Below are 26693 nucleotides of genomic sequence, written 5' to 3'. Positions count from 1 at the left end.
TGTTTCTCCTGTTTTCAAGTAAATTTTCCTTTTTCTCGCTTTTTCGCTTAAATGACAACGTTTTTAGAACGTAATATTTTTAAATTCAAAAGTCTACTATTCCTTTTTGGTTCAGACTCATCTCTTTTGATCGAAAATACAACTATTTTGTTGAACATTTGTCTTTTTGGATAGAACATTTGATCTTTTCGAATAAATATTCAGCTTTTGGTAGAAAATTCGCATTTTGTGATCCAGAATTAATCTTTTTTTTACTAAAAATTCAGGTAAATGTTTGAAAATTTCATTATTTTGTTGAAAATACAACTATTTTGTTAAAAATACTTTTTTGCGAACACACGCACGAAAAGTTTGATTTTCGAGGCATGTATTGCGTGCGGGAAGTGACCAAATCCAAAACCGTGGTAAAAAGCAGTTATAAAAAGACCTTTTTTAGCTGCTGCGCTTGCGCTCTTTGAGTAAGATTTCCTTTCCTTGCTGTTGCGCTTGCCAATTTCGAGTCAGAATTACTTTCCAGGACTGTCGGAATCATAACTTCACTTCATTATGATTTGACGTTTGAGAGACTAATTGTGAGTAGTGAATAGTTATTGGACATACTCGAAGTGATAAGTTACCATAAATGACTGATAAATTACCGAAAATTTTGGAAACTTTTAGATATCTGAAATTATCGGTAATTTGCCCATTTTTCATCAATTTCTGAAAATGTTGGAAATTTAGCCAACTTTTCATAAATTTTAGGAAATTTTGGAAATTCTTCCAAAAAGCTTCCTTCGGATACACTAAATTTCTATAAATTTTCGGTAATTTAAAAATTTAGAAAAATTTCTGGAATTTTTAGGTAATTTTTGTAATTTTACAATAAATTTCCAAAAATTTAAGTAATTTTTCAAAAAATTGGTTTTTATTGTTTCTCAAATCGAAAATTTGCCGGACTTGTTAGAAAAAATATCGTGTGCTACAGGAGCTAAAAGTAGGCAGTTGAAACTCTTGTGAAGTTTACAGTACTTGCCATCGGCTTATCTTCGGGTCGTTTCCGGCTTGTCTTCGGCTCGTTTACAGCTCGCCTCCAGTTCTCCAACGACTTGCCTACAACTGCCCTTCGACTGGTCTATTGCTCGTACAGCTAACTTCACACTCGTGTGGAACTGCCTACTTTCCGCACTTGTAGCACAATATACTATTTTTGTCGAAAATTCAACTATTTTTTTGAAAAATCGTATTTTTTAATAAAAAAATCCATCTTCTAAATATTTGTATTTTTAACTTAAAAATTCCACTATTTGGTTAAAAATACCATTGCTTTTGTTTGAAGATTTATTTTTGTAGGTTGAAATTTCAACTTTTTTGTTCAAAATTTGTCTCTTCTTTGCGTGAAAGATCTACTATTTGGTTAAAAATTCTACTTTTTGTTGAAAATTCGTATTCTCTGCTTGGAAGTTCAACTATTTGATTGTAAAATTAATTGCTGTGTTTGAAATTTGAATTATTTATTAGAAAATTCAACTTTTTGGTTGAAAAACCGTTTATTTTGCTTGAAAGTTCATTTATTTGGTTGTAAATTCGCCTTTCTTGGTTAGAAATGATCTCTTTTGGTGAAAATGAATTTTTTCGGGTTTATAGGTAAAATGTTTTATAAAACATTCAACTTTTTATGTACAAAAGTCAACTCGTTTGTGGAAAATTTTGATTATTTATTGAAAATTCATAAATTTTTAACCAAAAAAGGAATAAATACATTTTTAAATGAAAAAACAAATGTTTTATTTATTTTTAAAATTCAAGAACCAAGTTGTTGAATTTTAAAATGAAAATGAATTAATTAAATTTTCAGATCAAAAAATTAATTTTCAACCAAAAAGAAAACTAATTTTCAAACAAGCAATTAAGTTTGCAACCAAAGATATTAATTTTTTACCAAAATAGTTGAGTTTTCACGCTCTGTTCTTGTCTCTCATTTTTTTTTGTAATTTCCTAACTTCTTACCTTTTGTTAAACCTTTCTCTGAGAATATTCCTCTTCCTAAAAGTTTTTAAATACTGTAAAATAATCAAATATTTCTTCTTTCCCAGAAAAATCCCCTAAGTAAAACTATTTGCCACAGATTTTTTTAGTATGAAAACTTTTTTATTGTTATTCGGTTTCCCCATATCTCGGAAACAAGTTTTTATCTTATTTTTTCATTTAAAAATACATTTTTAGTAGCTCAAAATTAATTAAATTTTTTTAATCAAACTCATTGTTTTTAATTTAGCAGCTCAATATCTCCGGTGTAAGTTTTTATTTCTTGTTGAAACGAAAAATTAAACTTTATCTTGATTCGCTTCCGAGCCTACTCCAATTTTTTAGGATCCTGTCGCTTTGACTTTGTATACTTCCACATTCTATTTCTCGAAACTGGATCATTTTTTTAATTATACTTTTTTGGCTTCAATTCAGAAATAATTCAGCTCCCGAGAAAACTTTTGATTTATCTTTAAACGGTTATTTCAAATTTTCAAAATGTTATTACGCTCTCCTGCGAAATTTCGATTTTGTAGGTTATCTAGTTATGTACTGCGATCCTTCAATTTTATACCGAAAGAGACTAATTATCAACAATAAAAGATCGATTTTCAACATAAATTGGAACAGTTAAATTGTCAGTCAAAAAAATTAATTTTCAAAAAGAAAAACAACAAATTTTCAGCAAAATAGTTGCAAACCTATTATATTTCATTTATATTTTATATTTCATTATAGAGTTCAAAGATTCAGACTCAATTCCAAAAATATAAATCCACGTTAACATTTTCAATACTCTAAATTAAAGAGTCAAGCAATGAATTTAAAAAAATTCAAAGTTATATTTTTTAAATTAATTTTAAGCAAGAAAAATTAAAAAATTAAAAATAATTTTTTTAACTGAACAGTATTTAAATTAGAAGTTAAATTATTTTCATTTTTAATAGTTTAAGCATCCTTCAAAAATTTTAAAATTTTATTTCATAATATTGAGAAATCTAGAAGTGGTTTAAAATTTTTCCAAATTTAAAATAATTTTTGAAATTTGTTAGAAACGTTTAAATATATTTTTAAATAAAATGAATTTTTCCTACAACTTTCAGAAAATCCTGCAAATTAAAAAAAATCCTTAAAATTTGAATTTATAAATAAGATTAGGAACACTTATTATTTTTAGGAAAAATTAGAGTAATTTTAAGAGATATTTAGAAGTTTAAAAAATATTAAAATTAAATTTACTACCTGAAATGATTTCAAATCATTGAAACGAAGTTTTTGACCCGAAAATATTGGGCTATTTGTACTGAACTTTTGGTGCAAATACACACAGCCGAATTTAAAACAAAATTCAGATTTTTGCAAATTGCAACCAAAAAATTTAGAAACTTTTTAAGAATTGTGAAATGCCTAAAAACAATAAAAACATTTTCTTAAGATACCTAGGAAAATTGAAAATGATTTCTTATTTTGAAAAATTATTGTAACAGAAAATTTAAAAAGATTTTAAGAGATTTCCAAAATGATCAAAACAGAACCTGGAAAATTTTAAGAATTTTTTGTAATTTGCAGGATTTTCCAAAAGTTGTAGGAAAAATTCGTTTAAATTTTAAATGTATTTAGAAGTTCTAAACAAAAATTTTAACACACTTCTTTTTAATTACTTGGAGACATTTCAAGTTTTTAATTAATTTTGAATTTTTTCAAAATTACGAAGTATCTCTTGAAATTACTCAAATTTTGTTTGCAAATAATATGTGCTCAATTGCTATTTATACGTCAAAATTTAACATTTTACTTACAAATTAAACATTTTTTAAACGGAACGATTCAAATTGTAACGTGAAAAGTTGAAAAGCTCTTCGACATTCTACAGATTCAAAGCTTTCTATGTAAAACCATTCACTTTCAAAGTGTTTACTTTTACATATATTTGTATTCAATGTACTCGTCTTAAATGAACAGTGAAATTTTTAATGGTTAAGAAAAATAATATATTAAATAATTCATTTATTCAATTTAATATGAAAAATAATATGAAGGAAGACCTAAAACTATGAATTAAAAATGTTTTATTGATGAATCATTAAAATTGTTATTTAACAATAAAATTATCGGAATAAATGATATTATATTATTCTCAATTCGTAATAAGACTTTCGAATTCAAACAGTTACTATCTGGATATTCTCAAATTTTAAACGGATTTAGAATGGTTTTGCCAAATCAATTATTGTTCACTTTTTCATACTTTAATTATTTAGGAAACTGTTGAAATCAAACTTGGGCAAATTTTTCTTCTGAAAATTCGTAAAATTCCCGGTTAAGAAATAAATTCACTGTCATTTCCCGGTTCTCCCGGTCTCAGAAAATCCCCGTTTTCCCGGTCCAGCGGCCACCCTGCCAGATCTCCTTTTTTAACATTAAATAATGAAATAATCGTTTGGTATAGATGTAAAAAATGATTTGTGTACATCTTTGAAATATTTGCGAAATCTTTTGTATTCGTTTGAAATCATTAAAATATTTGAAATCGTTTGAAATCTACTAAAATGTTGGAAATTTGATGTATTATACACTTTTTGAAATCTCTGGAATTCATGTATTCTTTTGAAATCTTTTTTATTGATTTGAAATCATTAAAGTATTTTAAACCTGTGAAAAATCTTTTGAAATCCTCCAAATCTGGTTTACTATAAACTTTTTTAAATATTTAAAATCTTTTGGAAGTTTTTAAGTCTTTGGAAATGTTCGAAATCTTTAAATTTTGGTGTACACGCTGTTTTAAAATCTTTGAAATCCTTGCAATAGTTATAAAATTTTTTGAAACATTTGTGAAATTTTCCTTAAATCCTTATTTGTCTACTGTGCCGTGACCTTTTTCAAACCTTTAAATTCTTTAAATCTTTGAAAGCTGTAAAAGCTTTAGAAAATTATTATGATAAATTTGAAATCTGGTGCATAAGCCTTTTTAAAATATTTGAAATCCGTGAAATCTTGGTAAGATGTTCTAAATCCTTATAAATATTTTTAAATCATTGAAATCTTTTGAAATCTTTAGTAATGGTTTGTAGTTGGTGAAACTTTTGAAAATCCATTATATGGCAATGGCTTATTCTAATTCTGAAACTGAACCAACATTGAAATTTTCAACTTATAATTTTTAAGTTATATATCACAAAAAAATGTTTACTTTAACATTCTATATTAGCGGAGACAAAATTAAAATTTTATAGAATGATTCACAATGTTGAATTCTGTTCATTGCAATCTATAAAATAATTGGCAAAGTAAAAAAAAAATGCTTAGCAATCTCTTTATTTATTCTGTAATGAGTAAAAGATGAATTACATCTTGATAAATAAAAAAAATTTTCATTAGCAAGATTTTTTCTAAAGGAGAGGTTTCCTTCATAATAGACTAAATTATTAAAATTACTTTTCGCATTACAATAAGATTACTGTTTTAAAAGAAAGAAAAAATGTAATTCAAGGTTCTCGTGAAAAATTCAAGGAAAATTCCAGGTTTTCAAAATTTTCAAGGTCGCTGGACACTCTGGTAGACACTATGTTTTTTTCCTTAACGTTTAATTATCATCATACCTGACAGCGACTGGATCGATAACTTTTTTGTTAAAAGACCAGATCTTGTCCCACTCCATAAAGACGACAGATCTCGAGCTTCCTTGTGCAATGATGAACTGTTTAAGACCTTCGACTGTCATTCCTCTTCGCAAAATTCCTCGAACGGTTGGGAAGCGAGGATCATCCCAGCCATCTACCAAACCTTCTGCCACAAACCAAGTCAATCTTCGTTTCGAAAGGACCGTGTTTGTCATATTTAGACGAGAATATTCCCAGATGTAGGGACGGTTTAGACCCAGGGCTTCTATAAACCAATAGAATTGCACATCTCTGTCATGGTATTCGGTTGTGCGCAGAGTATGTGTTACTTTCTCAACTGCATCCACAATTGGACAGGCAAAGTCGTAGGTTGGATACACCCTGTGAAAAAAGGTCAATTAAATTAAAGGGGTTCCTTAATTTAATATTTTTAAAATACTGAACACAGTCATCACATTACCTATTGGAGTTAAAAAAGGTGACTTTTTTCTCGAAAATAGGTGACAGAAAAAAATATTGTACAAGTTAAATAACAGGCCTCACAGTCCCTGTGGGATATAATATGGAAACCAAAGGGTACTTTTTCGCACTAAAAGGGTAAAAAATTCAGGATAAATTCATGAGACTTAACAAAAATCAAGTAAAATTTAAAATAATTAAAATGAATTGGAAAAACAATATGTCTCCATTGATTTCCGATGAATTTAGAGGATTTTATGGCAAACAAGAATAATTCAATGCGATGTATAATAATTTTAATGAATTTTAGACAATTTAAAAATTTAAGAAAACTTCATTGAACATAGAAAATTTGAAATGAGCTTAGAAAAATTTAAGGGAACTCAAAACCATTTTTTTAAATGCCTAAGAATCCAAGGAAAGGTTAAAAGTCTTCAGGATTAATTGAATAAAAATATTTAAATTTCAAAAGAATCCATTGAATTAAGAAGAATTGAGTACATTTAGAAGAATTCAAATGAATTTGAGAAATTTAAGATAATTCCACAGAATTAAAAAGAATTCAGGGCGAATTAATAAGAATTTTGGCTGAATTCCAAAAAATAATTTCAAATCTTTGAAACCATACTAATTTATAACCAAAACAGAATTCAAATCAATTGGAAATAATTTTTAGAAATTCCATTGATTTTAGAAAAAAATTAATTGAATTCAGAGGAATCTAAGGGAAATGAGAATAATTCTGTGTCATTCATAAAAAATCAAGCTTAATTTAAAAAGCTATCAAGTGAATTAAAAACAATTCAAAAATATGAAAAAACGCATTGAATTGAGTAAGTTTGTATTGAGTTTAGAAAAACTAAAAAGATTTCATAATAATTTGATAAAATATATCGAAAATAGTACACTTCATATTTAAAATTGTTCCTTGCAATTTAAAATAAAATTTTATTATATAATTTTATAGGATTTAATTCATAATTATTCAATTTCACTTTCTACTATAGTTTATTAAAACTGTGCAATTTATTAAGGATCAAAAATGAAAGATTTCAGACGAAAAGTATGCAATGTTTTAATTCACATTTCTTGAATTTCAAATGCTCCTAATTTAAAATTGTTCAATAATACAAAGATATAAATCTGTAATTTTTCGATTTTCATCGTTTGGAAATATTAGTTAGTTACGTATTAAAAGGCATCATTTTATAATTCTACAACTTTGAAGAATTTCAATTCAATACTAAGAATTTGAATGTTTTAATCTGAAATTATACAATACTTATTAAGGCTTTGAATTTGATAAAAATTTGCACTCTTAAAAATTTCAATTTCAAAATCTTCCAAATACAATTTCAAGTTTTCAAATTATTAAATTTACAAATATTTGATAAATATATAGTAGGGTTCACACAAAAATGGTCGAATTTCAAACCACGTAGATGTGAAAGTCTCTAATTTATCATATTTTGAGCTAAAATTATTGAATTCTGAATGTTATGATTAAAACAGTCCTTCATTTATAAAATATATATTTGAAGAATTTAAATTTCAAATTTATCAGTTATTAATCAGTTAAATAATTTAAATAATTTTTAAATAATTAGTCTATAAAATTCAACAATTTAAAATTGCAAGTGTTGGAACTGTCCTTCTAATAAAACTAAGAATTTAAAAAATTCCCGACCAGAAAATAAATATACTATCATTTTCCGGCTTTCTATCAGTTTAAGCTAATTGCAGCTTACACTGATGAACTACTAGACATTTTAAATTACAATTTTGAATAAAATTTTAATTTTTCAATCGAAAAAATGTGAGTAATTTTCAAAACAGGTGAAATAGGTAACCCAAGTTTTTTCAGAAATGAAAAATAGTTTTAATAGTAGCATAAATTTCGAAAAATGGAAGCAAAATTGTGGCATGAAATTTTAAAAATAATAAACTTACTTCCGATCGAGTAGAATGGTTTTAAGAAAGTCCCATAAGTGGCATAAGTTGCATGAGATTAAAAAAAATTACTTAATTATGAATACAGAGCAAAAGTTTTAGATAAAAAACGCCAATTTGTAATATTTTTTTACCGAAGAAAATTATATCAAATGATATATCTATTTCTGAGACAAAACCGTATTATATTGCTAATTTTGCATTCTATAGAAGTATTTTGAATTTCTACAAAAATGTAATGTGTAAATTCTAAATGTAATTTATAGGAGCACCATTTTGGATATTTTCTTATTATTGTCCACAATTTTCTATGAAACTTTTAAATTTAATTTCTTATACCATAATGGCTACATAATTTTTATTTCCAAATTCTAGGCATTTTCCAAATTATTTTTAAGGTAATTCGAAAAAATATATAAAACCTTCCGCTGATAGTTCCATTCCAGAAAAATAATAGACTTTTAAAGTAATATAAAAATATTATTAAAGAAGAATAATCGTATTATATTTAACTAATTAAACTAAAACTTGAAATATTTGCAAAAGTAATGCTAAACTTTGAAAATTGATCGTTACTTTATTAATTATAATAAAATTAAAAACGTTCTTTTTGAAGATCGTATCCTTTCTACTTGAATTCTTGTTAATTGGGTAGAATGTCTAATTTAAACTTTTTTCAAAATGCGGTTCCAGTTTAATAGTTTATACTCTTCAATTTGATTAAATCCTATTGCTGATTTCAAAACACAATCAATTGGAGATAATTAATTTTTAAACGAAATAGTATTATCGAAGTACGAATCTGTTAGCTTATTAATAATCGAATTTGAAATTATTCAATATCGAACTTTCCCGACTTTAAAGTGTTACAATTTCAAATATTTGAATTAATTTTTGTACTTAAGATGGTGTCATTTTTTTCCAAAATAGTAGCATCGCTCAAAAAAAGGTGTTGATTAGTCTCAATAGTGTTATGAGTCCAACCCCTGTTAAATCTGAAAATTTAAGACTTACTTGTATTTTGTTCCCGTTCGAGGATGTGGCTCTGGTTTGCACCTGTAGATTGTCGGATCTCGCATACAACCATTTGCCGATTGATAATCGATTTTTGCTCTTACACAGCACTCTTGACCTTTCGGAGTTCCTTTCTTCATTTCTACCCACATCTTCAGATTCTTATCAACGGCTAAAAACAAATAATTACAATTTTAAGAGATCATTGTAAATTTCAGTCCATTCGGAACTTGTGAAACTTACGGTTATTCCTATTAACCGATGGTAATCTTTGGTCACGTTGATCTTTCATATCCTGAGCTGGAGTATCATCCACGTAGGCTTTGCCTTCTTTAAGTAACTGATCACAATACCTCAGCATCAGATCAAAATAATCAGAAGAATGGGTGAAACGGTCCGGTTTTATCTGCAGCATTTCCAAATCCTCGAGAATGGCTTTTTCGAACTCGACGTTCTCCTTAGCAGGATTCGTGTCATCGAATCGCATAATCAACTGGCCTTTAAAAGCTTCAGCGTAATACTGATTCAAAAGCGCAGCCTTTGCGTGACCAATATGCAAAAATCCACTTGCTTCAGGCGGAAAACGCACTACAACCTGAAACAATCATTATAATCAAAAAAACATCCGAAAATTTAAATCCTTCACAGATCGGACGTACGCCTTCTTCTCAATTCAAGATAATTCAGGATATATGAATGAGTTCAGGAGATTTCAAGAGAATTACAGAAAAAAACAATTAGTTGAAAATTTTAAAAATTCAAGATTTATTTATTTCAACAAAAAAACTCTTCTTCTGTTAAATATGAATTTTCAATTAAAAAGGGAAGAATTTTAAACGAATCAGTTAAATATTCTACCAAAAAATATGACTTTAACAAAATAATTTAATTTGTAACAAAAGTTAATTTTCAATTAAAAAAGTTGGATTTTAAATAAGAAGGAATTTTCAAGGAAATAGTTAAATATTCGACAAAAAATATGACTTTTTATTAAATTAGTTACATTTTTAAACAAATTCTTGTATTTCCAACCTAAAAAGATGAATTTTCAATCAAATGGTCACATTTTCAAACAAAAATATTAAGCTTTAACCGAAAAAAGTTGCATATCGAATCAAATAATTTAGTTTTTTAGAAAACAGTTGAATTCTCAACAAAAAAACATACATTTTCAATCTAAAAGACGAGTTTTCTGTCCAAATAGACGAATGCTCAACAAAATCGTTGAATTTTCAAACAAAACATATACGTTTTTTACGAAATACTTGGATTTTCTACCAACAAAGACGAATTATCAATCAAATAGTCACATTGTTTAACCAAAAGTATGAAGCTTCAATTAATAACAGTTGTATTTCAACCAAGTAATGGAATTTTTTAGAAGACAATTAAATTTTCCACAAAAAATAAACATTTTCAATCCAAAAGGACGATTTTTCTGTCCGAATAGATGAATGTTTAACAAAACAGTAAAATTATGGACCAAAAAAGATATACAACTTTTTAAACAAATACATGAATTTTCTGACTTTAAAGATGAATTTTCAATCAAATAGTCGAATTATCAATCAAAAAATAATAAACTTCAATCAAAAACCGTTGACTGTTAGATCCGAAAAAAAGAATTTTCAATCAAGAAAGGTGAATGTTTAAGCAAACGGTTCAACCAAATAGTTAAATTTTTAAGATAAAGACGAATTTTTTAGAATATGTTTGAATTTTCAATTAATAGAATTTAACATTGCAGTTTTTAAGACTTAATTACAAAACTATTTTTTTTTTGATTAACTATTAATTTTGATTTAAAAAAAAACGTTTTCAGTTGATTAATTGTAAAAATAAATAAATTAAAGATAGTTTAAATAAAAATTCTTTCGAGTATCTACAATAATAATTCATTTTACAAGACGATTCTAAATCTGTTAAAAATGAAACAATTTCTAAACTTCAATGTTAAAAATTGAATTTTTTTAATTCGAAGGGCTTAGTAGTTTAACAAATGTAAACGTCCGATTAACACTTTACAAACTATTTTCAATTTTAAAATAATTGCATATTAATAGATTCATAAGTGAAAGTTTTAATTGATTTTCAGATTCTGTTTAAATATCGTTTAAGTCTAAAATAATATTCAATTTTTAAAGAATTCAAATTGAAAATTTTTAATTTAAAAAAATAGGAAATTTTCCAAATTTAGCTAAATTTGTCTGTTTATTTAAAATTAGCAATTATCAATCAAATATTTAAAACTAAACAATTTAAAGTTGAATTGTTTCAAATATAAAGGCTCGAATCGGTAAAATTTCAGAGTGCTAAACTTAAACTTTAAACGTTAGAATTTGATTATTTTTTAATTAGAAATTTTTAATGTAAAATTGTTTAATCTTCATTTATAAATATCAATTGAATAATTGTTGATTTCAAACAACATTCAATAAAAACAATTAAACTTTGTATTTAAAAAATAATCAGTTTTAAACCAAATTTACAATCGTTACATTTTTTTGTTTCTAATTTAGAAGTACTTCAAAATTATATAATTTTCAACATATGAATTTGATTGATTCATTATTCAAATAAGAACATTAGAAATGAAAGCATGATTTTTTATTTTTTTGGCCACAAATATTTTTTGAACTGTTCAATTTAAAAAAGGGAAAACTTTTGGTTGTTTACCGGAATTTAAAAAGAATAATTTTTTACTAAAAAGACGTTTAAAATCCCCATTAATTTAACATTAACCTAAAATGAAAGTTAAATTTTTAGTTAAAAAATTAGCTTCTTCACAAAAAACACAGTTTTATTTCAAAAACAAAATTTAATTTAACTTTCAGCAAAGCAGTTTTATTTTAAACATAAAAGACAAATTTTCAACCTAATAGTTGAATTTTAAACTAAAAAAGATCAAGTCTTAACTAAAAATAGAATAGTTGAATTTTAATTTTTAAAAAATCATTTCCAACTGAAATGATCAATCTTTAACTGGAATAGTTGATTTTTCATCCAGAAAGATATTTTTTAATCAAGAAGATTAATTTTTAATAAAAGAGACGAATTTTCAGTTAAAATGATAAATTGACCACCAACAATTGAATAGTTACATTTTTTAGTTAAAAATGAATGTTTAACCAATGAGATGAATTTTCAACTGAAAGGATGTAATTTTCAATCGGAATAGTTGCATTTTCCGGTAGAAAAAATAACAATTTGCAACAAAAACAAAACTAATTTTTTCTAAATAGTTGCATTTTTCAACAAAGTGATGAATTTTCAACTAAAGTAATGAATCTTCAACCCACCACAATAAAATTATTTAATTAGAAAACATATTTTATCAACCAAATAATGAATAGTTACATTTTCAGTTAAAAAAATCATAATTTTCAACAACAAAAAAAAAGAAACAAATTTTCAACCAAATTGTTAAACTGGAATAGTTAAATTTTCAGCCAACAAGAAAACGAATTTTCAACAAAATAAATAATAATAATTAATTAAATCTTCATTCAGAAAAGGTGCATTCGGAACGAAAAATGTGGTAGTTGATATTTCAATCAGAAAAGATACAAATTTTTAATAACAAATACAATGTAATTCAACCAAAATGAACGAAATCCCAACGAAGTACATCAATTTTTAACCAGATACTTTCATTTTCAACTAAACCCAATCAATTTTGGTTTAAAAAAATTGAGTTAAAAAAAAAAACACGAATTTTCAACAAATTAGTTCAATAGAGCAATATAAAGCTACTTTTAGAAATAAAGAATCATTGTTATTCAATTTAATATTGTAATTTAAAAAAATTAGGCATTCTCTCGAAAAAAATTCCCTGATATTTCCAGGTTTTTACAGTTAAGATAAACGCGCTGTTACTGACTTAAGGAGATTTCAAATTACTTCAGGAGAATTAAAATAAATTCAAATAACTTCACAAGTTGTCAACTTCTCACCCCTGAATAATTAATTTTCATGGCTTAACTCACCTTTCCCATTTCGGCACCAGGTAGTTCTATAAATTTACCCTCTTGTTTCCTCGTGTTAGTACCCTGCGCTCCTTTAGTATCTTTTTCAGCTGGTTTTCCTCTCGGCTTGTTTGTTTTGGCAACAGGGACTGTTCTGTTCTTTGCGACAGACTCTAAAGCTGACTTTGCAGCAGGAAGAGCCTGAATCTGCTTGTACCATCTCGCGATGTTGGGATGTTTCCCGTCAGAAAGTAATCCTTCATCCTCGGATAGACTCGAGAATACGCAAATGTCAGCAATTGTCATTCGCTTTGCTACCAACCATGTCTTCGGCAACAACATACGATCCAAATATTCAAGTGACTCGTTCAGAGATTGAGTACCTCGCAGAGGTCCAATTGAGAATGATAGCCAGTGGTCTACTTCTGTTCTTTCCAAAGCTTCATTGCCCCCTGTAAACAAAATTATTCAATTTTAAAAGCTGTCATTTAAAAATATATTTTTTAAGATTTCCTGTGGCCAACAGTTCAGAGGCTATAAAATAAGAAAAAGAAAGACGTTTGGAAATTTGGTTTTTTTCAGGGTGGCTGTTTTTATCAAAGAAAAAGTTCCCGGTCATTTCCCGGTTTGCAAACATTTTTCACGGTCAATGAAATTTAAAAAGTCAAACACTAAATCTAATTTTGTTCCATTCGAAATAATAAGAACTGAACTGCAAATGAAAGCACTCAAAGTGAAAATTTTGAATTTTAAATTTCAAAAATTGAAGTTTAAAATTTGTTTCATTCAATAATTTTGTATTACAATGCTCAACAATTGGCACGTATAACATGTAAACTACTGACACTTTTCAACTGCACAATTATTAAAATAAAGGCAGTTAAACTGCCGAATTACAAATTTTTAACTTTTATCAATTGTCAAAAATTGAAAATTCCCTATTTAAATTCGAAATTTTAATTCTTTTCGAAAAATCCCCTGTTTAACTCCAGAATTTTAATTCTTTTCGGAAATTTTCCATTTGAACTAATTTCAAGAATTAGAAATTTTTAGAAAAATTCCCTGTGTAAATTTATAATTTAATTTTTTTCGAAAATACCTCGTTTTAACTTAGAATTAGAACTCATTCTAATAAAAAATTCTCTGTTTCAGCTCAGAATTTATTTAAATTTTAACATTCCCTGTTCCAAGAAGAATTATAATTTTTTCGGATAAATACCAGTTTCAATTCTGAATTGATTAAAATTTGACAATTTTCTGCTTTAACTCAGAATTATAGTTCTTTGGAAAAATTTCCTGTTCCAATTCAGAATTTTGTTCCTTTTCGAAAATTTTCAGTGCTAGCTCGGAATTGGCTAAAATTTGAAATTAACGGATATTATTCTGAATTATGTTATGTTAAATTATTTTAATTTTAAATAGTTGAAAAATCCTTAAAATGCTTCGAAATTCTACTTCAAGATCTTGAAACATCTACACGTTGTTTCGAATTTTTTCAAATTCAAAAATATTATTAAAAGTTTTTCACAACTTCTAAATATCTTTTCAAATTATTCGAAATTTCATGTTCGAAATATGTCCAAATCTATAATTGGTTTCAAATTAGGCCATGGAATATTTGCAACGAAATTTTGGTAATAATAGCCGGGCTTTATCGGTACACGTGGACACTTCGTTTAAAGTATTTGAGATCATTTCAAGTTTTTAATTAATTTTGAATTTTTTTCAAACTTCTAAATATTTCTTTAACTTACTCGATTTTTTCTAAGAATACTAGGTGTTCAATTGTTATTATTTATACATCAAAATTTAAGAAGTTGACTTACAAATTAATTTTTTTTAATAGAACAATTAAAATTGTAATTTTCAAAGTTAATTTTTTTCTGTTTTGAGTATTTTATTTATAATTACTGATTTTAAATGTACAATCAGATATTTCTAAATATTAAGTAATTATTCTTTTTTTTTTATTGAAAAATGTTAAATTACGTGGTTTAGGAATGAAATATTTTAGACTGAAATTTAATAAAAGTCTTCAATTATAAATATATTATTTAAAATTTATTTTTAAATTAAAAATAGTTGATAAAGTTTCAATCGGGCGTTTAAATTTGCTTAAGACTTTTCAACTGAAACAGTTTAATTTTCAACGTCAAAATCTAGAAGTCCTAAAACTGAGAACTGATGCCGAATCGTTTTGTACAATCAACTATTGTTTATTTTAAAAATTTTAAAGTGCAATTAAAATTTTTAAATCATTAATTAATATTCACAGTTGATCAACTAAATATGTTTGTTATCAAAAACCTTCCATTTTAGACGTTTCTAATTTTTTAATTTTTTAAGTCTTTAAAACAGCATTTTGCAATTCTTTTAATTCAAATACGCATTCTAAACTGAATGATATCATAATTCAAAAAAATCACAATTTAGCTAATTTTACCAAAAACGGTTGAAATCTAAGTTGGACAGATTTTTTTTTCTAAAAATTTGTAAAACTCCCGGTCAAAAAATAAATTCACGGTATTTTCCGGCTTTTCTCGGTCTCGTAAAATTCCCGGCCCAGCGGCCACCCTGTTTGTTAGACCCCTATTCTTGAAGCTTCTGTTTTAGTCCGATTTTCTTCGGGGATGGCTCAAATTGAAGCTATTCGCATACAGAATAGTGACAAACAATAAAAGTTGCTGTCTTGTATTCTTAAAATTCCTACACGATCAGCAAATCGGAAACTTTGTTAATCAGGAAATGGAAAATTAAGAGTGGTATCATATAGTATATAACTCTAATTATGAGTTGGAACAGGGAATTTGTAAAAAAAAAACAGAATCCTCTTTTGGAATACGGAATTTTCCAAAAGAATTATAATCCTAATTTAGAGCAGTGAATATAATAAAAAAATTATAATTCCGAGTTTAGACTGAAAACAAATCAATTTAATATAGGCAAAAACTCTTCAGATCATAGCTTATGTTCCAAATCATAATTATAATTATTCGTCAAAATTCCCTGTTCAAAAGCAGAAATAATTTAAATCTCTGAAAATTTTTTAAAAATCTCTTTAAATCTATAAAAATGGTTTGAAATCATTTAAATCTTTTACAGGGTGGCCGTTTTAATAGAAGAAAAAAATTCCCGGTCATTTCCCGGTTCGCGAACATTTTTCACGGCCAATGAAATTTAAAAAATCAAACTATATTCTAAACATTTTTCCATATAAAGAAATAAACAACAAATTCAAGCATTCAAAGTGAAATCCTTGAATTCCAAACTTTTAAAATTGAAGTTTAAAAGTTTTCAATTCAAAAATTGTGTATTCAAATGCTCAAAAATGTACACGTACCAAATGGATGGTAGTGACACTACCAAATAAACAATGTTAAATGAAATACAAATAAACTGCAAAATTTGGAACTTTTATAAATGATAGAGTTCAAAGATTCAGATTAAGTTCCAAAAATATAAATCCACTTTAACATATTCAATAGTCCAAATTAAAGAATCAAGCAATGAACTATACAATTTTTCAAAATTATATTATTTTTAGTAATTTTAAGCTAGACACATTAAAAATTGAAAAATAATTTTGTTAATTTAACAGTTCTTAAATTAAAAGTTAAATTATTTTTATTTTAAATAGTCGAGGCATCCTTTAAAAGCTTTAAAATTTTATTTCAAAACGAATTCAATTTTTTCTATAACTTTTAGAAAATCCTGCAAATTAAAAAAATTTAATTTTAATTTATAAAAAATAATACAACACTTATTATTTGTAAAAATATTAGAGTAATTTTAAAAGATATTAGAAGGTTTAAAAAGATTCGAATTAAAAATAAAATGTAGATTTTTGGAGATTTTAAACGACAAATTTAGAATTTTTTTAATAATTGTGAAAGACTTCAAAAGAATAAAAACTTATCTTAAGATTCTGAGGAAAATTGAAAATGATTTTTCGCTTTGAAAAATTATTGTAACAGAAAGTTTAAGAAGCTTTTAAGAGATTTAAAAAATTATCAAAGAAGAGCATGGAACATTTTAAGGATTTTTTTAAATTTGCAGGATTTTCAATAATTGTAGGAAAATTTCGATTAATTTTAAAATATATTTAGAAGTTTTGAAAAAAGTTTTAACACACTTCGTTTAAATTATTTGACATTATTTCAAGTTTTTAATTAAATAATTTTGAATGTTTTTAAAACTTCTATGCATCTCTTAAAATTACTCAAATTTTTTTCTACAAATAATAAGTGTTTAATTGTTATTTATGCGTCAAAATTTAACAATTCACTTATAAATTAAACACTTTTTAAATAGAACAATTAAAATTGTAAAGCTAAAAGTTTAAAAGTTCTTCAAAAATCTAAAGATTCAAAGCTTTCTATGTAAGACAATTCAATTTCGAATTGTTCTCTTTTAAATATTTGGTTTCAATTTACTCGTCTTAAATTAGCAGTGAAATATTGATAATATTAAACACTTATTCTTTTTCTACATTAAGAAATTTTTAATTAAATGGGATAAAGATTAAATAATTTAGTCACAATATTTTAAATTTAATAAAAATCTTTAATTATGACTATATTATTATGGATTTATTTTTAAGTTAAAAATAGTAAAACGCGCGTTTACATTCTTAAATAGCGGAAAAAATTAATAGAAATAATATATTAATAAATTTATTTATTAAATTTAATATAAAAAATAATATAAAGCAAGACCTGAAATTCTGAATTAAAAATATATTATTGATAAAGCATGAAAATTTGTATTTAAAAATAAAATTATCGGAATAAATGATATATTAATTTCAATTCTTATCAAGAATTCGGATTGAAACAGTTACAATCTGGAAATTCTCAAATTTTGAAAGGATCTATAATTGTTTCTATAGTTAGAGTACAGATCCATTTTAAAAATAATTTATTTATTATGTTTACAGTTGATCAAATATAACTGTGTTTTATCAAAAATTTTCAACTTCAAATGCTTTTAATTTTTAATTGGTTAAATCTTCAAAACTGCACTTTAATTATTTCAAAAACTTTTAAGATCGAATTTAGGCAGATTTTGCTTCTGAAAATTCGTAAAATTCTCGGTTTCCCTATCCGGCGGCCACCCTGTTTTTTATAAAAAAATCTTCGATCTTGAAAACTTCTAATTTTTTGTTTAACTTTTGAAACTGCATTTTTTTAAATTCTTTAAATTAAAATATATGCTTAAAAATGGAAAATTTTTGAAGTGAAAGATTTTAGAATTAAGCATTCTAAACTAAATGATATAATAATTTATAAAAATCACAATTTAACCAATTATTTAAAAAACGGTTGAAATCAAAGTTGAATAACATTTTTATTCTAATAATTTAGTAAAATTCCCGGTTAAAAAATAAATTCACTGTCATTTCCCGGTTCTCCCCTGTCTCATAAAATCCCCGGTTTTCCAGGTTTCCCGTTCCAGTAGCCACCCTCTTTTTAAATTGACTAGAAAAATTAAAAATTGATGTTCCAAACTTTTTAGTCATTGAATTTAGAAAATTTGAACTCTTAACTTGAACATTTTTTCATTTGAATCAATCAAAATTGAACTGCAAATTAAAGCTCTGAAAGTGGAAATCTTCTGAATTTTAAACTAAAATTAAGGCTTACAACATTTTCAATTCAGAATTTGTTAATAAAAATGGCAAATTTGTAACGTAAAATGTTTTTGAATTCCTATTATATTGTTAAATTAAATGATTCCATAATTGAAAAAGTTAGCAATTTAATTTAGGGAGCATTCATTAATTACGCACTTTCTTACGCACATTTCCTCTTGCTATATATTTTTAATATTCTGATCAACACACATTTTAGCGGTTGAAATTACTTTTTATACTATAATGCACAATATATTTTATTTATGTATTGTGTAATACTTCATATTGTATACGCCAAATAAATATAAGATCAAGAAGTTAAACCATTCTTGAAATTTGGCGTAGACCATTAATGAAATCTCGTGGAATCCCTTTAAAGGAATTGAGTTTACTGGAAAACCCTTAAAAGCGTTTCAAAACTGTGAAAATTTTTGAAATCGATTGCAATCTTAAAAATCCCCCGAAAATCCCTTATAATCCTTTAAAATTCGTGAATATCCCTTGAAATCGCTAAAAACCCGTTAAAATAATTGAAAATCCGTGAAATATTAAAAAATCTCATGAGGCCTCTTGAAATATTTGAAATCTCTTACAAATTTGAAGCCTCGGCTGAAATAACGTTGTATCAACACATATCTTATATCCATGGGCTTCTATGTGAGTTTTTCTTTAAACTGTTTCTCTATTCCGTGGAAGCGATGCGATCGAAAATTTAAAAATTGAATTCGTAATGAAATGCCAAAATAGTGAAGGTTATTTACTTGCATTTACTTTGCATCTATCTTAATTAACTTCATAAGTATACATATTTAAATCTAATTTAGAATTTTTGAAGGATAAGAATATAAAATTATATTCGTTTAAGAGTGTCGACCAAAAATTTAAAAATTGAATTCGGCAAATTTCAATAATTAAAAATAAAAATAATTAGGTTAGATCATTTACAAACTTGGTCCTACACATATTGTAAAAAAATACAAATATAATGTTTCGTCTTTTGATCAAAAGAAAGGAAAGAAAAACACTTAATTATTCGTGTAATTGTAATTTGAAGTTTTATTTTTATTTTATTATAAAAATAATTTAAACAGTATTTTTTAGTACAATTTCTGATAATTATTTTTTCACCCATTTATATATTTGATTATTTTTGAATATTATATTTGATATTACCGGTTCTAAAAGTTTTACTCCAGCCTCTCTAGCCCTTTTATTCTTTCCTGCGTGCAATTCTAATAAATTTAATTTTCTTATTTACCTTTGTTCAAAACTTTAATAATAGACTTAAAAAGGTACAGTTTTCAAGTATATAACCTCGACTATATTACTTTGAGAACGGTAACCAGAATGAGGATATTACCGAGAATATAACCGAGAAATAAATTCTCTGAGAATTTATGCGAATCTCAGAATTTATTTTAATTAATAGAAAATTGCATTTTTTCATTAACTTTTCGGTTGAAAATTCAACTCTTTTATTGAAATCGTTTCTTGATAAAAATGCAACTGTTTGGTTAGAAATTAAGCTGTTATACTATTTTCTTTAAAACTTAACTATTTCGTAGAAGATTTACTTTTTGCTTAAAATTTATATTTCGGTGTTGAAAAATGAACTGAAATATTTTCTGGATGAAAGTTCCACTTATAAAAAAGTTGTTTTTTATTACAAATTCATCTGTTTTAGTACAAAATTGATCTTTTTCTTGAAATCTTTCAAGTAGTTAGAAATATTTTCTTCCAAATTTGTAAAAATACTTTGGTATTACATAAAAATCTTTTCAAATCCAGTAATTCTTTTTAAATTTTTGAAATCCCATAAAACCCCATAATACCCTTTAAAAATTGTGAAAATCCTTCAAAACACTCCAAATCTCCAAAATCCCATAAAAATTTCTTATAATCCTTTTAAATCATCTAAAACTTATAAATATTCGGTTAAAATGATTGAAGTTCCGTGAAATATTTCGAAATCTTATGAGATCCCTCAAAATCGTTTAGATCCCTTTCAAATTCACTGACATCTTTCAAATTCGTGAGAATCTTTCCTAATTTCTTGAAATCCATTCCATTATATTAAAATCCATTAAAATTCCTCGACATTCCGTAAAATCCTTTATAATATTTGGAAAAACTTGTCCCGAAATTTCTATCAGTTCATTTTGTTACTAATTTCATCAGGAAGGAGGAATGTATTTAAAGCTAGAATATAGTCACTGATTGAAATTAGTAAAACTTTATTTGATTTAAATTTAGAGTTTGCAATTCCGTTAAATAATTTAAAATCTTACAAAATCCTCTCAAATCCTTGGACCTACTTTGGAATCTTTTCAAATATCTGAAAATCCTATAAAATCCCGTACATTTTTTTTTAAATTTCGGAATTTCTTAAAATCCCTTGAAATCTCTCGTAATCCTTTGGAATCGTTTGAAATATGCTAAAAACTTTGTAATTCTCTTGAAATGTTTTAAAATCTCATGAAATTTCTAAGAATTTGTCATAAGGTCGAATTCCGTAAAAATTTTATAATTATTTAAAATACTTGGCAGTCCTTCGAAACCTTTTGAAATTCCTTCAAATCTCGTTTACGGTGAAAAAATTTATATATATATTCGATAAACTGAGTAAAAACCATAAAATAATACGTAAGAATTGTGAAGGAAGAGGGTCTAAAATTTCGAAAATTATCCTTACGTACTTAATGGACGTTCCCTTAGAATTCAAGACAAATTTGAAATCGAAGTTACTTTAAGTTGCATTATATCATGTGATATGAAATGAGTTATGTTCAGTAAACGTAAAATATTTTTACCATACACATTAGCATCCACAGTTCTTGCCAAATAGCGAGCAACATCATTATTAGTTTCACCAACTAAGTGTCCGTCTTTATCAAACAACTGGACATTTCCTGATCCTTTCCAGTCTTTGGACCAAGTCACTGGAATCTTAGTCTTTCCTTCAGAAGAAACTAATTCGCTCAAAATCAAAGCACCTGGAAAAAAGTATAATAAATTCAATTCATATTTTATACGTTTTTTAAAATCATTAATGAATGAGGAGAAAATTCTTTTCTCAAAGAATCATCCAGCGTTGGGTACGTTACTTTTTTTGAGTAACTAGTTACAGCAAAGTTATAGTTCCGTAACTTGTAAATGTACTTAATAACAGTGTGGTATTGGATTCTAAACGGATTTTTTCCCGCATTGTTCGTTAGCATCAGTAAAATTAGTTGTTTCGTTGACTTTTTTCTCATGAGCCATTAAAAATGATTTTTCACATTGAATTTCAAGCTAAAATCATGACTAACATATTCAAATCTAGTAATTTTATTCCCCTTTCCACGTTACTATGCAAATAATAATTTTTGACTGACAAAATTGTTGGAAATACTATTTACATGACTTGGAATAGAATGATTATAATTGTCTTAACTTAAAATTGGTTCCATTAAATTCATTATAATTTGTCTAGATTTAAGACTCCATTCAGAAATTCAGGTCACAATTTTGAGTGTCAGGGCCTAAAACATGTGAAATTTCGGGAAAACTAGTTGACAAAAAATAAATTTTCAACATAAGAATTCCATTTTCAACCAGAAAATATTATAATTTGAAATCAAACACAGTTGAATTCAACCAAAATATTCTCAACCAAACCAGATTAATTTTCTATCAAAAAAGCTGATTTTTTAAGTACAAAATGGGACTTTTGTTTCATAAAATAGATATTTTGGAAAGAAAAAGCCGAATTTTGAACGACAAAAGAAAAAAAATACACTCAATTGTTAAATTTTTAAGACAAAAAGACAAATTTTCAACAAAACAGTTGCATTTTCGAATCGAAAATATGAATTTTCAACAAAAATCTTACTTTTTAACCGAACAATTGGACTTTCTACCAAAATAGTAACATTTCTCACAAAATATATGAATTTTTAACCAAATGGTTGAATTTTCATACTGATAATATTATTTTTCAACAAAAAGTTAATTTAAAAAAGAAGAATGTGAAACAAAATGGTTAAATTTTCAAGAAAAGAAATGAATTTTCAATTAAAATTATTAATCTCCAAGATAACAACTGAATTTTCATTAAGGTAGCTAAATTTCAATCGAATCAATAAATTTTCAAACGAAAAAAATTAATTTTCAACAAAATAGCTGAACCCTCTGTAGAATTCTTTTTATCAAAGAAGGTGTTTTTTCAAACAAAAAACACTTTTTAACAAAAGAGTTGAATTTTGAACAAAAATGTTTTTGTTATTCCGCGAGCTAATTGAACTTCCTACCCAAATAGTTTATGTTTTGACGAAATACATGAATTTTCAACCAAAATAGATGAGTTCTCAACGAAAAATATAATAGTGGATATTATTTTGACTAAAAAAGATTTTGATTTGAAATCAAACACAGTTTAATTCAACCAAAAATTCCTGAGCGAAATCAGATTAATTTTCTATAAAAAAAACTGAATTTTCAACAAGAAAAATGAGATTTTTATATCAAAAGATATATTATTTTAAAAAGAAAAGGCCGAATTTTGAACGAAGAAAAAAACCTCCACTATATTGTTTAATGTTTCAGATAAAAAAACAAATTTAAAAAAAAATTTACTTTTCAACCAAATAGTTTAACTTTGTACTAAAATAGTTAGATTTTCAATAAAAATAGTAGAATTCTCAACGAAAAATGTAATAGTTTATATTATTTTAAACCAAAAATATTTTTATTAGAAAATAATCACAGTTTTAGTTAACGAAAATACGAATTTTCAAAAAACTAGCTGAATACTCAATGAAAAGAAATTAATTTTCTACCTATAACTGACCAATAAACCACTCTTTGTAGGAGATAAACAAAAAAAATAAAGTAACTCTAATTAAAACTCCAAGAAACTGCAAAAATCGTAGTTAAGTTACGTTAAGTTCATTTTTAAAATAGTAATGAAGTAACATCAAAAGTTACAAATACCGTAACTTAGCTACTTGTAACAAGTTACTACCCGACTCTGGAATCATTCCTGGACTATTTATCTGTTTTATAATAGAAAATTGACATTTAATTTATATAAAAAAATTGAAAAAAAGTAAATTCGTTCCAGCGGTGGTGAAACATATTTAAGATATTTTTGCATACCTATTGGAGGATCGCTTGTTTTGGCAATAAGATTCGGAGACATTTTTCAGAACTGTCTCTTTCTTCCAGTCAAAATAGAATATACAATATTTTCAAAATAAACCCGATTTGACTAAATCGAGTTATCTTCGGCTTTTCTAAATAAGGTTATGATGAAAATTCCATATGAAATGCGGCATGCATGTGTAGCCATGGGGGGGGGGGCGGTCCTACAAAATGATTGGTTCGTTTTTTTCCGTTTGGTAGCGCTGATATTTATCGCCCGCGAAAATTTAAATTTCATAGAAAACTTCTATTCAGGGCTTTGGAAACAGGACCTATATCTGTTTTGAATCGTATTTAGAGTACAAAATTAGTTCATTTCAATATTTTTCGTTTTAAATTTCTTCTTCACTCTAACCTGATCCTTTAAAAAAGTAGTTTAAAAAAAAGTATTGAAATTAGCCCATTTTTCACTAAGAATACAGATTTTATTCGAAATTGTAATTGTCAAGAGTAATATATATATACTAATAGTAGTACTTATTTGAACAATTTTCATTTGTTTGAATGATTGTATGTACTGTGAATCTTAAAAAGTTATTATTTTCTGGAATTAAGAAATTTTAGTGTCATCTTCTTTTTAAAGATATTTGGCAACTATTTTAACAATTTAGTTTGTTTAAAGCATTTTTTTTTCATTCTGTATATATTAAAAAGTCACTACTTTCTGAAATTAATAACGAATTTATTGAATGCTAAGAGTAAAATTTTTTCTGGAAGGCATTTTACAATTAATTAAACAATTTTTCCTGCTGTGAATTTCGAAAAGTTACTATTTTCACGATTTTACGATTTAGTGGGAAAAACATGTAAATTGAAATTGTTTAAACAATGACAAATTTGGAAAAATATATAACTCTTAACATTCACCAACTGGATCATTTATCTCAAAAAATAATCATTTTTTAGGCTTTAATAGGGAAAAAAATCTACCTGCCGCGGGAACACATTCTCGCTTGGTCTCTGTACACCCCCCCCCCCCCCCCCCCCCCCCCCCCCCCCCCCCATTGGTGCATAGACCTATGAGATAAGAGCATAAAGCTTTATCAACTATAATTTGGTGATTGTGAATTCTCTTTCGTTAAAGCTCCTTCGGCTTTAATAGCCATATTATCATAACGTATCTCGTGCTTAGCGCTCGATTAAAATTTGTCTGAAATGAGCACTTTTCTATATTATGTTTAACTTTATTATATTATTATATGTACAATTTTTTTCATTATCACTGTAATATTTGTTCCTGGGTTGGCATTAATCTTTATTCGCAGCTACCTAAAAAATATATCATTTTAATAAATTTAAAATTATTATTACAATTAAAATATGCATTAATATTAGAACAAACGTATTATCATTGTCTTATTTTTATAATGAAAAAAAGTGTGCGTCCTAAAAAATAAAATGTTTGAAGCAAATTTGTATAGAAAATTTAGGCAAACTATTTTTGTCTTAATATTTTTCGTAGCTTGTGTCGCTTTTTCTAAATAAATTATTTTCATTACAATTTTTTTTTTGTTTATTTTTTTTCATTCAAATAAAAACTTTTTTTCGTACGTTGTCCTTTCCTCAATTTTTTTAATGTGACTTTTTACAATAAAAATAAAAACTACGCGTCTTATCAAAAAATAATTTGTAAGAAATTTGTTGATCTTTTTCACGGAAGCACGTACTTTTAGAGAAATCATTTTTAAGTGCTTCAAAGTCTCGGACTCTGTGATCTAAAAGCATAGAATTCGAGACCTGAGAACAAAGGAGCGTGGTCTAATGCCTGAAACTTCGACACCTATGCTTCAAAAGTAAGGGTTCCGAGGTCGTAGTTCTCGCTCCAAGGCGTGATAAAATCAAGTAGCAGTACCGTGAAATTGAATTAATCTCCCGAAATTTATCTCCGTGTTCACAATTTTTTATTTTTAAATTAAAAAAAACTATGCATCCTCTAAAAAAACGATTAACAACAAATTTGTAGACCTTTTATGGGTAAACAACTGTTGTCTTTTCATTGTTTTTCCTACCTTGAATAGGTTGATCGCAAATTCAATTTTTAATAACATTTTTCACAAATAAAATGAAAACTAATCAATCAAATGGTTTCAACAAAATTTGTTTATCTTTTTGAGATGAACAACTCACTTTATTAAAACTTTTTTCATATCTCATTAGGATGATAATGTAATAATGTTCAAAAAATTAAGAATCAGTTAAAAATGATCTCTTATCAAATAAAAATAATGGATATTGAGAAATTAAAAAAAATACCATATTTTGCATGGATTTGACAGAAAACTGGCATTTTCTGGGGACAATACAAGAAGTGGCAAGGTGGGATGGGGGAGGGGGTGCATAAATTGATAGTCATTGAGTAAAAATTATTTCTTATAAATTTAAAAGTACTTTTTTTTAAACGTAAACATTATAAAGTAAAATTGTATGAGAAAATTTTACAAAAAGCTTAAAAAGAAGTATGTTTTACAAAAATCAGTTTTGTAAACAAAAATACTGAAAAAAGTCAATTTGTCTAACATAATTGCGAGGTAGCTTCCCAGTGGGCACACAAGCCCTAAACTTTTCCTATATACGCCTTTCGGCGGACGTCTTAAGGACGTCCTGAGGACCTTTTAAAGACACGAAAAGATCCAAAGGATGTCTTAAAGACGTCAAATCATATGACAGAGGTACATTCTAAGGACGTCTTATTAGACCGTCCCGGTGCCCACTGGGTTGATTGTTTCTTTTCTTTTTCTCTCTCTTCTTCAGTTAATTAAAAGTATTCAATATAATTATAATTATAAAAATAGAATTATATTTAATATAATTTTTCGAGGGAAGCTTTTGTAGATATTTTTATTTTTATTTTGTGTAAAAAGTATA

General features: G+C 26.2%; 1 protein-coding gene across 1 annotated transcript in view; it reads right to left on the bottom strand.

Annotated features, from left to right (window-relative positions):
- LOC117180763 (bifunctional glutamate/proline--tRNA ligase) overlaps positions 1–23949 on the bottom strand; it is a 41584-nt gene extending 17635 nt beyond the window's left edge. The window contains exons 1-6 of the mRNA XM_033373259.1: positions 23784–23949; positions 21458–21640; positions 13037–13467; positions 9294–9645; positions 9051–9222; positions 5607–6008 (exon numbers count right to left, since the gene is read on the bottom strand). Coding sequence (XP_033229150.1) covers positions 5607–6008; positions 9051–9222; positions 9294–9645; positions 13037–13467; positions 21458–21640; positions 23784–23826 — 1583 coding nt within the window. The 5' untranslated portion in view covers positions 23827–23949. The remainder of the gene's footprint in view (positions 1–5606; positions 6009–9050; positions 9223–9293; positions 9646–13036; positions 13468–21457; positions 21641–23783) is intronic.
- Positions 23950–26693: the final 2744 nt, after the last annotated feature.

The sequence above is a fragment of the Belonocnema kinseyi genome, chromosome 9, assembly GCF_010883055.1.
Source record: "Belonocnema kinseyi isolate 2016_QV_RU_SX_M_011 chromosome 9, B_treatae_v1, whole genome shotgun sequence".
Lineage (NCBI taxonomy): Eukaryota > Metazoa > Arthropoda > Insecta > Hymenoptera > Cynipidae > Belonocnema > Belonocnema kinseyi.
Note: the sequence above shows the minus strand (reverse complement) of the source record. Positions and strands in the feature narration are given on the sequence as shown.